Source organism: Sus scrofa, chromosome 15 (assembly GCF_000003025.6).
Source record: "Sus scrofa isolate TJ Tabasco breed Duroc chromosome 15, Sscrofa11.1, whole genome shotgun sequence".
Classification (NCBI taxonomy): Eukaryota; Metazoa; Chordata; class Mammalia; order Artiodactyla; family Suidae; genus Sus; species Sus scrofa.
The window spans coordinates 52,646,677-52,661,092 of NC_010457.5; the positions used below are offsets into that span (position 1 = coordinate 52,646,677).

Below are 14,416 nucleotides of genomic sequence, written 5' to 3' on the forward strand. Positions count from 1 at the left end.
GGAGAAGAGAATCATTACTCCATGCCTACGTGAACACTGCTAATTATCAATATTAGTTGCGTAGAAAGCTTGGTTAAGTCTTCAATAAAATTAGTAGCATGCTCATGCATACATATTACTGCATTTACAGTTTTATAGGTAAGTCTGTGAGCCTAACTCTAATTTCATTTCATGGGAAGTCATTCATATCAGGCAGCTCCAATTTCAAATAATTCAAAGGGAAATTGGTACTTAAAATTGGAATTTCTTCTGGCCATAAGCCCTAACAAGGAAACAAGCAGAGGAAACATGCATCAGTCATACTACTCCTGGAGCAAACACTGCTCTAATTTATTTTTGCTATTGGTGGCTACATTTTTTTTTTTTCATTGTGAGTCAAGAAAAGCAGAATACACAAACACTTTTCATTTTCTGAAGAGGTTATTACTTTCTATCTGTTCTATTTAATCGAATGTTGGCTTAGGCTCATTACATATTGTATGTTTCCTATTGAGCTTCTGCCTAGTCTCTCCATTTTTCAAATTAAATTAATAATTCAAAACCACAAAGGTTACTGTAAACAATTTAGTTTCCTTTTCTACATGTGATTTCCTGCTGTGCAGTAAGCAATATAAAAAATTAATTTAAATCTAAGAGTCCTCAGAAATGATTAAATATTGACTTGCTCATCCTTTTCTTTCAGATTTTATAATTGTTTGAAGAAAACTGATTAACCTGTAGGTTAATTTAAATTTTCAATTGCATTAGAGAAAAGAATGAGAAAACAATTTTCTTTTATCAAAATCATTCATACATGCAATTATAATTTCTGTTAAAATTTGAAGATATTGAGGATTTTATTCCTTAACATCTTGGGTCTCATTATGCAAATAATCTGTCCTCTTGACTTTCTGCCCCTCTGAGTTTTCTAGAGGGGATCTGTCAATGCTCTTTCTAAATGGGATCAATTTAGTGTCTGACTTCTAATTTTCAACTTACCTTTATAAATGCAGATACTTTTTTTTTTTTTTCACATATAGCAATCCATATTGCCACTGAGCCCTTCGAAATAGGAAACTTTCTCCTCCTTCCAAGTTTCCATATGCCATGAGTAAGCACATTCACAGAAACACACACGGTGGAATCTCACTAACACTTGGCTGGTGTTAACATTAATTTTGTCATAGGTTGGGGTATCTTTATTCTACATTCAGCAAGATGCACATATTTGACAAATACATTAATAACTTCAGTGAGTTTTTAAAAAACATTTAGAAAAATCAACACAAATAACTTATGCACTAGTAATCTATGATTCAAAAATACTTTCAAGGCTGCCAAGTTTACTCATTCTGAGAATATGCCTACAAGTTCTAAAATTGTACTCTTTTAAAATAGTCTATAATTTGGGCTATTTTATAATTGCTTCCTATTATATGTTAGTTTATATATGACCTATTTGCTCTATACTGCCTGGAAATATTGAAGCTGTGGGTGCTTTTTCTTCCTCTCTATAAAGTCAATAAATTAATTATTGATTATCTTATATATACACGCACATACACACGCACGTGCGCACACACACACAGACACACACACAATGATGATTATAATCTTTTCAAGTAGGAATTCTGTGTCAAGAAGGTTGAAATTTGAAGCTAATGCTGACAATATTTTCTTAGAAAGTAGCATAAATATATTTTCTTTCAAGACAAATGGCTTCCTTCAAGAAAGCTCTATAAAATACTCATATGTTCTTTGTTTTTATATTTTAAGTAAATTTTTATAATCAATAAATGTCCCCAAGCCCTATGGGGACATTTATTGATTATAATAAGAAAAATGGCATTTAATCTTAATAATGTCCTAAGTTATGTGTTAATAATCATGTTAAAAATTGCACATTTTTAGAAGGTGATTCTTCAACTAAAAATGAAGTTTGGTAAGTCAGACAATGTTTCTCTTTAAAGGTGGGGATATCTTTTCTTTTAAAAATGTATGTTATGTGTTTCAGACTTTAGGAACACACACAAATAAATTTTAAACAGTACCATGGTGGCAACACTTTTTAGCTTTTGTGTAGCTTTCATTGCTACTTGAACATAAAGTTCTTTGAGCAGCAAACATTTATTTTCCTGCCTTTTCTGTGAAGGTTTGCAGAAATAAAAATTGAGGATTTCAGACATGGAAGTTAGAATTAACTCTGGGCAAGACACCTTCAGAAAGCAGTTTCTGACTGGGAGCTCCTGCTTTTCCAGACATGAGGCAGCACAGTCATCGCAGATTTTGTTTATAAATGTGCTTCCTATCAATCTTTGTTAAATCAAGTTAAATATGAATGCTGCTTTCCTGGACAGCTTCCAAAAGTGCCAATGAAATCTCACTAAAGAATTTATTCACAGAATCACATTCGGACTAAATACAAAGTGACTCTTTTAACTTTTATCTTATGAAAGAGAAAAAGGCCTAAAAGAAAAGTTAAGAACTTTTTCTCAGGTCACTACTGTCAGATCTAACTTCGTTATATCTTCATCGTTTAAAATGTTTTTCTCTATCTGGTGCTCCAACACTGCTTTCAGTTTTCCAACAATTTAAGTACAATGCAGTACTTAAAGTTCAAGCTCAGAATTTTCATTAGATTCTAAAATATAACTGTATTGGTTTTATTGAGTCACATGAATTTGCTAAATCTATGTTATTTGAATACGAACACACATTTCTAAAAGGAATGACTTTAACAAATTAAGTAAAATTCTATTATTTACCTTCTATTTTTACTCTCCATCTTATCTACCTTTAAAACAATAATCTATAGCTCTGGAGAGAAGAATTCTGTCCACTAAATGCATTTCATTTAAAGACTCTGAATAAAGGGAGGGGGCTGTGTTTGAAAATTTAGCAATGCCAATTTAGCAATTTTTCACAACAGAAAATGGCTTATAACATAATCTTTGATATGTAGCCTTTGTAAACACATAATAAGTACCATCTCACTAAAAGAATGCTTGACTAGCATGGGTCTAATCTCCCCATAATGCATACGCATGAAATTTATTTTTCTGTAGAATTTATTCTTCCATGCCGGTTAACATGAGGAACAGAATCTTATTCTGTGTATGTGTGCAAATAAGGATCAAATTTCATTCTTTTAGGGCCCCCATATGACCAATTTCTATCACTGTTTCTTGTGTTATACGAATTTATACTGCAGTATGCTATGTGAAATATCTTTTGAGGTAAGCAACCAACAATCTGAATCAGAGGTTGACAAATCCATTATGATGCTTTTGTAAATAAAATTTCAATAGCACCCAGCTATGCTTAGGAGTTCATGCATTGTTAGGACAGCTTTTGTGCTACAATGGTAGAGTTTTCTATAGTAATGACCGTGTTGGTATCATCGGCAAAGGCAGAAGTATTTACTATCTGATCCTTTCCAGAAAAAGATTTGTCAACATTTGATCTCAACGAATAACTCTATGGAATCATTTTATTTTTATTTATTTATTTATTTATTTTTGCATTTTAGGGCTGCACCTGCGGCATATGGAGATTCCTAGGCTAGGGGTCAAATCAGAGCTGTCGCTGCCAGCCTGTGCCACAGCCACAGCAACATCACATCCTTAACCTACTGAGCAAGGCCAGGGATTGAACCTGCATCCTCATGGATACTAGTTGAATTCCTTTAGGCTGCACCACAATGGGAACTCCGGAATCACTTTAAATATAATGTTTTGAGAGCTCCAAATTAAAAGCTATAGCCCCAGTTCACAAAAGAAGGACAAATACATAGTTTAGTTATCCATGCAATTATAAACAATGTGAATTGGGTCTTCTAGGAATGATGTTCAAAATTTCATGAAGCCACAGAAATACACTATAATTTCTCAGTTCCTATATACGTGTGTATATATATACATACACACACACACACACATCTAGCAGTGAACTGTTATGTTTCAAAGTAACTAATATTTTTAAAGTACAATTTTTTCCTAAAATTATTATTGAGATTAGCAAAATATCAATACATGATTTAGTAATTCATCTACAAATGATTTAGACCCGAATCACTTGTTCTCTAAGTAAGGTAAATAGAAGCCAGAGTATCTTTTTTTTTTTTTACTGTGGAAGGTTTTTAACTCTCCTACTCAGTGCTTTTTTAAAACTTAAGTGCGACCTGGTTAATGAAGAGAAACATCTGCACCCTTTTTATGATGTTTATTTCTTATAAATGACACATTCTGAACCACAATTAACTTACCATCATTTCAAGTGTGTACTGTGTACAACTTAGCAAACATCCTTTTCAGGATGTGGTCATTTTATAAAGAAGATGGACTGGTCAGTGGAATGATTTTATTTTCTCAATAAATGTGAGACTTTTAAATGCCTTTATTATAATTGCACTGTGTGATATAGGCTCTCATTTTGTATCACATTATTCAAGATCAATTTCAGAAACATCGGAGCCTCACACACCTATGAGCATCTCATAGCCAACTAGTCATGAACAGAGGAAGTAATACAATCGCTTTTGTTAATGTTCTCATGCGACAGGCAGAGGCAGTCAATGTTAGACCTGGTAAAACACATCTAGCTCTAGGTGAAATCTGAGGGAAGATGCAGCAACAAGAAAGCAGCACCGACTGAACATGCTCCTACTCAGGCAGAGACAGAAAGGGAGTGGACGTACTGTAGAAGCTGGCCATTACGTAGTTTTGGCAGCGATCACCAGTAAACTCATTTGGGCACCTGAGAGAAGAAACAAAAAACAATGGTAGAAAAAACAGAGAAAAAGAGAAGAGGTGAATATATGCTAGAAAGAAGCTCCTTCAGTGTCATATGACTCAACTTGGTGAGTTCACTCTCAGGAACTGAGTCTCTGTCCTAACCGTGGCTTTTCCACTCCGGCATTTCCCCCAAAGGGTTAAACATTTGGACAAACGGATAGAAAGATCCCAGCATTTTAAGGGACTGCTCTCTCTCAAAGGGAGCCACTTAAAATTCAAGTGGACTTTTTTTCAACTAGGTTTTCTTGCATTGGTCCAGAATGCTGAAAGGAAAGGAATTTTGGTTGGCTGGCCTACCATGACTGCCAGCGCTGACCATCCTGATGGCTCATTCTTTTATTAAATTGATGGCCATTGGAGTCTGGTTGAGAGACAGTTAAACAAGGTCATAGTGAATGGGTTTATGACCCGAGTGGTTAAACCATAATCAGAACAAAAAGAATCAGTCACAACTGAGCTGTAAAAACACCAAGTGGTAGTAGTGATTGTTGCTGTAGTTTGGGGGAGAAAGCAAATTTCAGATTATTTTAACATACTTTCTTGGGTTTGGACTTTCATGGGCACATTCTCAGTACATCTTGCTCCGGTGAATCCAGGTTGGCACCTAGAGGGTAAAAATGTAATAAGCAATCGAACGCTAAAGACACTGAACGTTCAGACTGGCAATTTTCCTCCTATGGAATATGGAGAGTCCTACACATGACCTGGTGGCTGAACAACATAAAGAAAAGGAAAAGACAAAACATTTAGAAAATAATGTCCCATAAAAACCGCAGGGGATACATTTCTGTTGTTTGCTTCGGTCTTCATAAGATGGGTTAACTGAAATTTAACTAGAGTGAGGTTGAAAAGTTGAATAGGAGTGGGAAGGTCTGGGCAGCTAAACCATTTTTTCTTCGGCATTGCCTTATGTGTCACTGATCCATTGACTCTTACTATGTTAAAACACTGGTTTTGGTAAGAGATTACATGGTTCCATTCGTAACCTTTCATTATTTAAAATATTCTGGGCTTTTTCTTTCATAGACACAATTTTGTACTTCATTTCTTAGGTATCGTTATAAGTTAAGTCATCAAACTACAACAGAAGTCAAGTACTTTCACACTCTAGTGATTACTGACAAGATAAATTACATTCCCTGTTTTAAGATATTACAAATGAGGTCTTTTTTAATGGTGAAAGACAGAAAGAGGCAGATTTTTATTAGCTTACAAACATAATCCAACTATCCCAAATCAAAGATAAATATGTTTAAAAAAATTTAAAGTTATTCTTCTACTGTAGTATTGAGTAAATATAATTTTGCATTTAAAGTAAACTGTTTTGAAATTGTATAACATTCACATTTTACTTACTCACATACATTTGCCTATCAAGATGCCAGAATCTTGGTAGAGTACTGTTCTAAAGGTCTGACCATAGGGCTGTGCCTAAATACGGAAGTCCTTTACAATTGCTATTTTTGTTGCTGTCACTTCAGTAACTAAAGGATTTCAGATTGGATTCATTTTACCCAATATCATACTCTAATAAACAGGGTCATCAAAAGGTTCTAGGACCCAAATATACCTCTTACGGGTGCTCCACAGCTATAGCCATGATTATTACTAATAGTTCATCTATACAATAACCATCATGCACAGACCTCATGATTTTACATACAACCCGTTCTGCTTCAGAGTAAATAAAAACAAACACCATCTCTTCGGCATCAAAGAGATGTGAATAAAACTATTCATTTTAACAAATATATAAGGTTTTTTTTTTTTCATTTCCCTTAAAGCCAAATTCAATGCCAAAATGTTATCAAGTGATTTGGTACATCTACTTCAACTATTTCACGAAGAATGGCTTATAAGAATAAATTCTGGCAGTTTCAGATTTTCAATCCCATAAGTACTTGGGTAAATAAAGTATAATTATAACCATTGACAATAATATTAATAGGCTTTATAACAAACACCTTGTACTGATATAGCTTTTTTGAATTTTTCAAAAAATTGTTTTTATAAATGAATTGGTTAGTTTTGTTTAGAATATTTTTGCTGCATGAGTAGAAGAAATCTCTGTTCTATATTTGTTGTTTTATTAAAACTGACACAACATATTTATTGATTCCATTTAGTTGTTAGTGTTGCATTAGTCTCAAACATATGAACTAATGTTTTCTTTTAATTGCTACATAGTTAATTTTTTTTTTCTTCAGTCACAACCATGGCACATTGAAGCTCCTGGGCCAGGGATCAAATTGTCCCGGGCCAGGGATCAAATTGTCCCAGGCCAGGGATAAAATTGGAGCAGCAGCTATGACCTACGCCACAGCTGTGGCAATGTCGGATCCTAACCCACAACCCTGGGCTGGGGATCCAACCCATGCTTTGCAGTGACCCAAGCCTCTGCAGTCAGATTCTTAACCTGCTGCACCACAGTGGGAACCCCATCTCTAAAGTTAACTTTTTTTTACATTTCTGAAAATGTCAGTACTTAGATGATTTTCTTTCACTACATCACTAAACCATGGCTTGTTTAGTTTTTTTTTTTTTTTTTTTTTTTTTTTTTTTTGCCATGGCCATGGCACATGGAAGTTCCTGGGCCAGGGATTGAACCCATGCCACAGCTGTAACCAGAGCCACAGCAGCGATAACACCAGATCCTTAACCCCTTAACCTGCTGAGCCATGAGGGAACTCTCAAGTTTTCTTTTTTTGACTTACAATTTTTTAAATTTTATGCAATTTTAAAAGGCTACTCTATATGTATTCTTAATGAGATGAGACTTCAGGGAGTTTCTGTCTGAACCGAAGTCTCACCTCTTCCAACTCCCCCTTCCCTGACTGCCACCTCCTCTCTCCCTCATCCATACCCTGGGTGAGGGATTCCTTACTTGGGTCTCACGCTGCACCCTGCCCTAATCTCATTCAAGGTTTTGTGATTATCTCTTTGTGAGGGTAGTGATCAGATTCTGATCATTTTATGGCTCTAATGTTTAGCACAGGGCCTGGTTCATGAAAGACGCATAAAATAGTTAAGCTGAGCCTAAGAGAGACTAATAGTGACTAATAAAGAACTGTATCAGAGACACTTTCATGCAGTCAACTGATTTGCCAAGTACAGGTCAGTACTGAACTTCTGGCTTTATTTATTTATTTAGTCTTTTTAGGGCCGCATCCACAGCATATGGAGGTTCCTAGGCTAAGGGCTGAATAGGAGCTATAGCTGCTGGCCTGCACCACAGCTTACAGCAACGCCAGATCCTTAACCCACTGATTGTGGCCAAGGATTGAACCAAGTCTTCATGGATACTACTAGTCCAGTTTGTTACTGCGGACCCACAATAGGAACTCCCTCTGGCTTTTATTTTTATAGTTTGTGATAATCGATTCTCTCCTTTATAGACTTCCAAATAATTTTTTTTTAATTTTATTTTATGCCCACACCCTTGGCATATTGAAGTTCCCTGGCCAGGGACTGAATCCCAGCTGCAGCTGTGAGTTATGCTGCAGCTTCAGCCACACCAGATTCCTAACCCACTGCGCCAGGCCAGGTATCGATCCCTCGCCTCTGCAGTGACCCGAGTCTTTGCACTCAGACTCTTAACCCACTTCAGCATAGCAGGAACTCCCCGCCCCACCCAGTTTTTTTAATAGGAGTCCCAGTATTCTCCTCACAGATTCCCTCCTCTAAATAGAAACCTCTAACAATGTGTTTGGAATTTGGAAAAGACTCTAACTCTTTAACAATAAGTCTATTACCTCAAATTTAAATCCTGTTACTGAAATACCATTTTACCCAGGATTCAATAAAGCAGTTCCAATCTAGTAACCAAGACTTCTACAAAGCATCAGTAAAATAAAAATTATACTTAATAATAACCATAATACAAGGTGAATATTCTGACACGTTTACTATGTAATCTATCATCAATTCATATATTTTGCAGATCAATTTAGTGTTTGGTATATTTTTTACATTCTAAGTGAATAACTTATCTCCCATTTTTTTTGAGGAGGGAGACACTGGATATATTTGAAGATGTTTCCAGAACCTCAAGAAACTTCTGGTTATTTAGGGTTTGCTAATTTTATAAACCTTTGTAAATGCTTTTGTGGTTTTTAAAATTTATGTCCATTTATAAATCATCCTTAGACTGCCTTTTCTCCTCCTTTCCTTTTTTCTTGGTTTCATCAATTTTCATCAGGCGGGAGAAGGGAAACAGGTTTACATATGATATTTCCTCCCTATTTAGTCATCAATCCACAAGGCAATAGTTGGAGAAATTTTTCAGACAATTGTCCAAAAGAAGAGTCCGTATTGTCTTATCACTCTACCTCAATACTAGCTGGGGCCTTTTCTTCATATTGTACAACATCTGAAACAATCTCTTTGATGTTCATGTTTACAAATATCAAGTAATGGAAAGGCCAACAGATACGCATTGAGGATCATCGGTGAGTTTAAGTATCTGACGTTAACGGCTTTTGCTCTCACTCTGTAAACCAGAGTTGGCAGTGTACATACCAGGTCCTCTAGTGCTGGTTTGTTTTTCTGTAGTATCATATTGCAGGGACTGACTTTTCTCACCCCTTCACTCAGGATTCTGGCGAGAGCTCGCCCACTCACTGGCTGAGTATCTGTGTTGCAGATTATTCTTTCCCAAATGGATTGTGACTATTAGCCTGCATTTTTCCAAGATGAACTTTGTTCTGTTATCTACCGTGAAGTGAAATTTCTTGAGACTTGTACATGCTTTTCTAATTTGTGTTTTAGTGTTCTTTATGGCATGATCTGCAAAAGACATTTATTTCCTCAAGGGAATGCCTTCTTCAACACCATTAAAGAAAATATTAAATCTAATATGTTCCCTTAACATTTTCTTTGGATCCAAACTCATACTTCTCCATTACTATTCGGCCAGTATCGATCATCCCTTTTCTTTTCTTATTATGATCTAGGAACTAGTTCTCAATTCTTGAGATAACAGTATACCCAGAGTGGCACAGTGGACTCATGGATAAATACTGGGGGTGGGGGTGGGGACGGAGTCTAAGTTGTCCCGGCTCTCCAGTGTTGTTTTTCAAGGTCTAAGACAAACAATCCCACTAATGAGGGTGGCGGTGTTTATGAATTAACCCCTCCTTGCTTGAACCTGGGTGCCCTTCCCAAAGCTCTGTTTGCACAGCTTGTTCTGAAATGCTCATCTGGAGATGATAATCCTTGCCACTGTTTACTCTAAATGATGTATCCTTTACTTTGGGGTCAAGCAGTTTCATCAAATACAGGCTCAGTCTACATCCCATATAGCTCTGTGTCCTTCTGACATGGTGACTTATTGACTCTGCTCATTTGCAGCTTGTCTTCCTCTCTAGGGTTGCCCTTACCTGTCTCATCACACAGCTCAGTGATTCAGAACATTATGGTTCCATCTACTCCAGCCTCATTTTAAGATGAAACATCTAAATATTCACTATTTTTTTGGCTGTGTCCACGGGACGTGGAAGTTCCTGGGTCAGGGATCGAAGCCACACCAGAGCCACAGCAGTAACCAGAACCACAGCAGTAACCAGAACCATAGCAATGACAATGCCAGATCCTTAACCTGTTGAACCAGCAGGGAACTCCTCAATATTCACTTTTGACTTACATCATTCAATTTAAGTGTTTCAAAATTGTGCATTTCATTTTAGACTATATGCTTCTCAAGGCCAGGACTGCATGCCATTTATTTTTCCCCATGGAGATTCTGCCTCTGGCTGGTTGGTGTCCCCCATTTTACCTTTCCTTAGCTTCCTAAATACTCTTCATAGCCTTCAGCACACCTGTCATTTATTATTAAATTAATTACTTAAAATATATTTGCTACTTGAAGTACCTAATGACTCTATGACTTCATGAAGGCGGAGACCATGTGACTTCATTCACCACTTTGTACGGAGCATAAAAGTCCAGAACTTGCTTCTTAGGAGGAGATCTATCTATATATATGTGACTGCCTAACTGATTTCAGAAGAAACAAGGAAGAAAGCTCTTAAGAACACTTAGTGCACTCGATTTTAGACTAAACTATACCTAAACTGGTTTCTAGCAGAACCAAAGGATTTTCTTCCATCCATCTTAGTAAGAGTCAAAATGAGTTAATAAATACCTAGTAAATACACAGCAGGATTCTACACACAATAGGGACACAGAAGACACAGATGTGGTCATCTGAAGAGCTATCTAGCTCGAAGCCACAAGAGTCCCACAAGGTTTCACAAAGGTTTCTCTCCCTGTTAAATGTGACAGCAGGCAAGTGTCACTTGCCTCTGAAGAATGAACTCATCCAGACCTGGAATCAGAGCACAGACACAGTCTGTTCTTGGGGACTCCAGGTCTAATCCAAAATATATCCCTTTTATCTATTCCAAATTTCTCCTTCGACAGCCATGATGATGAGGCCATGGGACACAACCTGAATTTGAACCACCACCATGCCCTCGTTTAATTATGTTTATCAAGCTACGGATGTGTTACAAGTATCCTCAACATGATCACATTAGGATTTTATCAAGGTTTAACCTTAGCTAGTGTCTCGACTCTCTCTCCCCATCTTATCTGGTCCCCAGATGTCTCCAGCCTGCATGGAAGTCTCTCTTCCCTAAACGTCATCTATGCTTACGGTGTCACTCTCCTATAGTTTCTCATTCCGGAAGTTATGATGACTTCCCATTAGCTATCACAATGTCCAAGTTCCTCTGCCTGGCCTTCGGAGCCCAGAAACTCACCCTCTCGCCTAACTCAGTTATTCTGTTTTACTTCCCAGAATGGAGCTGCGGGTCTAGGGATGTCTCACGGAGAGATTACTGTAGCCCCGCTGCCTGCCTGGAATATGGAAATAACCCCATAAATGATGACTATGTTTATATAGTCTTCAACTTATTCCAATCTTTTCTTTTCCTGCTTTAAATTCTCATTACCATAATAATCAGCCTTGTACCACTTGGGATGTAGTCACTAATTGATGTACTATTTCAGTCACTCCATTTCCGTAAATCGACTAAGTTCCCAGGGACCAGAGACCATGCTTTATATATTTTCTGTGTTTTTAAAAACCCCTAGCATAGACGTAGCTGTTCTCTAAACAAATGTTAACTAATATTTCATTTACTGAGTTTAATTTATTATAATGTATTTGTTGTGACTTTATCTTCTCTAAGTTATACATTTTTCATAATGTCTCTAGAGTAATATGTAATACAATACGGGCCCTTATATGTACTACATGGTTTCATAAAAATTAACTATACAAAATCGTAAGTTCATGTTTGAAGCCACCTCCCACCTTCCCAAGTTTTATTTGTTTGCTTTTTGTTTCTGTTTTTTGTATACAAGGAAGTTCATGATCAGAGGTAATTAAATGATGAAATGAATGTAAAATGCAAAGTTATAAAGCTAGCTGGTGGCCCGAACAAATCAAATAAAATGTTGAATTGCCAGTGTTAAATAAAATGAAGAATTGGGGATTAAACATGATAACACAGTCTGTTAAGACAGGTGTAGGTATTTTTCCAACGTCTACAGAGAGAATGTAATTCTACCATTTACCTTTTATTATAAGGGAAAAAAACATCTTGCTTCCTCAGGGTTAGAAGTGCTTTAGCAGAAATGAATTTGTTTAATTTCACTGACTCCCTGGGAAGAAATTTGGAGAACATATTAACTCCATGTTATAAATAAAGATATTGTCCAGAGAGTTGAAGTGAAAGAGCTCAAGACTATTTACCAAAATTGGTGGTTAAAACTCTAATCCCCACATGGGGAAGCCACATCTGTCCATAGTACAGCCTAATGGGTTTATAAATACGGTCTGGTATAAAATCATTTTTAGATTTAAAAAATCACATTGACATCTTCCAAGATAGTTTTCTAAGTACAACTGTTCAGAAGAACAGTTATACAAGAGCAAGGGGAGAAAACAGAGGAAAATCTGGACAATGTCATGTTCAAATTGTCTTGTTTCTTTGAACCACGTGACTACATGGGGCACCAGAAGGTAAAAGATGGCACCACCCTTTGCTGGTCTTTAGGCACTCTGGAATAGTAACTCCCCCCCCCCCCGGCCCCCCACACCGCCCAGGATAAATTTTAAAGGACTAGAGAGGGAAGAGAAATATAAAAGATGAGAAACATGCAGAAATTCCCACACAGTTCCCAGGGGAGAAGTCCAAGTAACCAGTGAACTTCTCCTCAGAGAAGTGTTTAACTGTTAGACGGCTAATCCATTTGGAACACCTTGTTCTAAATGGACAGACAAAAGAGATTTGCTATAAAATCTTTTCCTTCAACTCCCAAGAAGACAACAGTGGATTAGGTGACCAGAGAGACTACTTGGAAACTTCCATGCTTGTGGTGTTTCTGAGTCATGTCTTTAGTCAGGGATAAAGCTGATTTTGAATGATGTGGCTCATGCTTCAGAAATGTTATGCTCTAGACAGATGGACCATATGGAAACTATGAACTGGTTTCATACACAGGCCTATGATGAGCCGATGCAACATTTTCATGTTCTCTGTTTATATTCAAGTTGTCTAGTGAAAAATACATTATCCTCTGACATGGTATATGATGGGCCTTTGTTTCAATTCTGAGTAGTGATTGTTTTAATGATATAGGTATTTTTAATACAGGGATTAAAAACACACACTTACTTAACAAAAAAAGCCTGGGGTATTTTGGATGTTAAATATACTCCAGTTCTTCCTTCAAGGTAATGGGTTGCTTTGATGTATCAGTAAAGATATGGTCCAAAGGAGGACAAAACCTATCAGAATCATAGATGTCAGAGATTTCCTTTCCAATGGAGAAGCTTTAACACTTTTCTGAAAGATTTTATGTACCAAAATCAGTAAAATTATAATAAAATCATGATGCCAATTTGCTGAGAACTAGAAGATATTTAGCTTGGGTGATATAGAATGCTCATTCATGGTTTACTGCTTTAATAACCATTAGAGAAAGACCAAAATTTTCAACTCAAGATAAGAAAATGTATAGCAAGTTTTTTTTTTTTTTTTTTCTGGATTGGGCTTAAAATTTAATGAAAAACCAGGGAGGTGAAAAAAAGTTACAATTGTTGGCACAATGCCAAAATGGAAGAAATGAAGAGAACTCAGGCGATAGCATGTTTTGTATAGGATGTGGGAGGGCTACAGAATAGCTGAAATTAATATGTGGAAAATAAGTGCACTGGTTCCTAAGAGGTATTCAGAAACTATCATATGTACTCACTCAGCTTGTAAATCTTTGCAAAGGCCATGATGAAAAATGATCATGTTTCATTATTATAATTAAAATAGAGTGGTCTCAGATGCTTTTCTCAAGAAGTAAAAAGAGGGGACAGGATTATATGGGTACAATTGTTTAAAAAGGAGAAGCATTTAAGGAGCTGTAATTTAAATGTTTTTTCCGAGGAGATTTATTAAAATGTAATTGGATTGTATGCCTATGATTAGGAGAGAATAACAGGATTTCCCCATAAAATAAATGAACCTCATATTTTACAGATTGTAATACTCAGCTTCTGACATCTTCTATTTTGACTTGAGAAAATCTTATAGCAAACTATAAAATTTGTTCATCTCAATTCACATTTGGGCTGTGTTCACAGC

General features: G+C 36.4%; 1 protein-coding gene across 12 annotated transcripts in view; it reads right to left on the reverse strand.

Annotated features, from left to right (window-relative positions):
• Positions 1-14,416, reverse strand: part of NRG1 (neuregulin 1) — a 1,062,454-nt gene that overhangs the window by 21,127 nt on the left and 1,026,911 nt on the right. For 7 of the 12 annotated variants that reach the window (XM_021076394.1, XM_021076399.1, XM_021076397.1 and 4 more), the window contains one exon: positions 4,676-4,734. The exons of 2 other annotated variants lie outside the window; for them this stretch is intronic. In XM_021076394.1, coding sequence (XP_020932053.1) covers positions 4,676-4,734 — 59 coding nt within the window. Of the gene's footprint in view, positions 1-4,675; positions 4,735-5,308; positions 5,377-14,416 lie in introns of those variants that run through there. 3 more of the 12 variants (XM_021076403.1, XM_021076402.1, XM_021076398.1) reach the window with 2 other exon arrangements.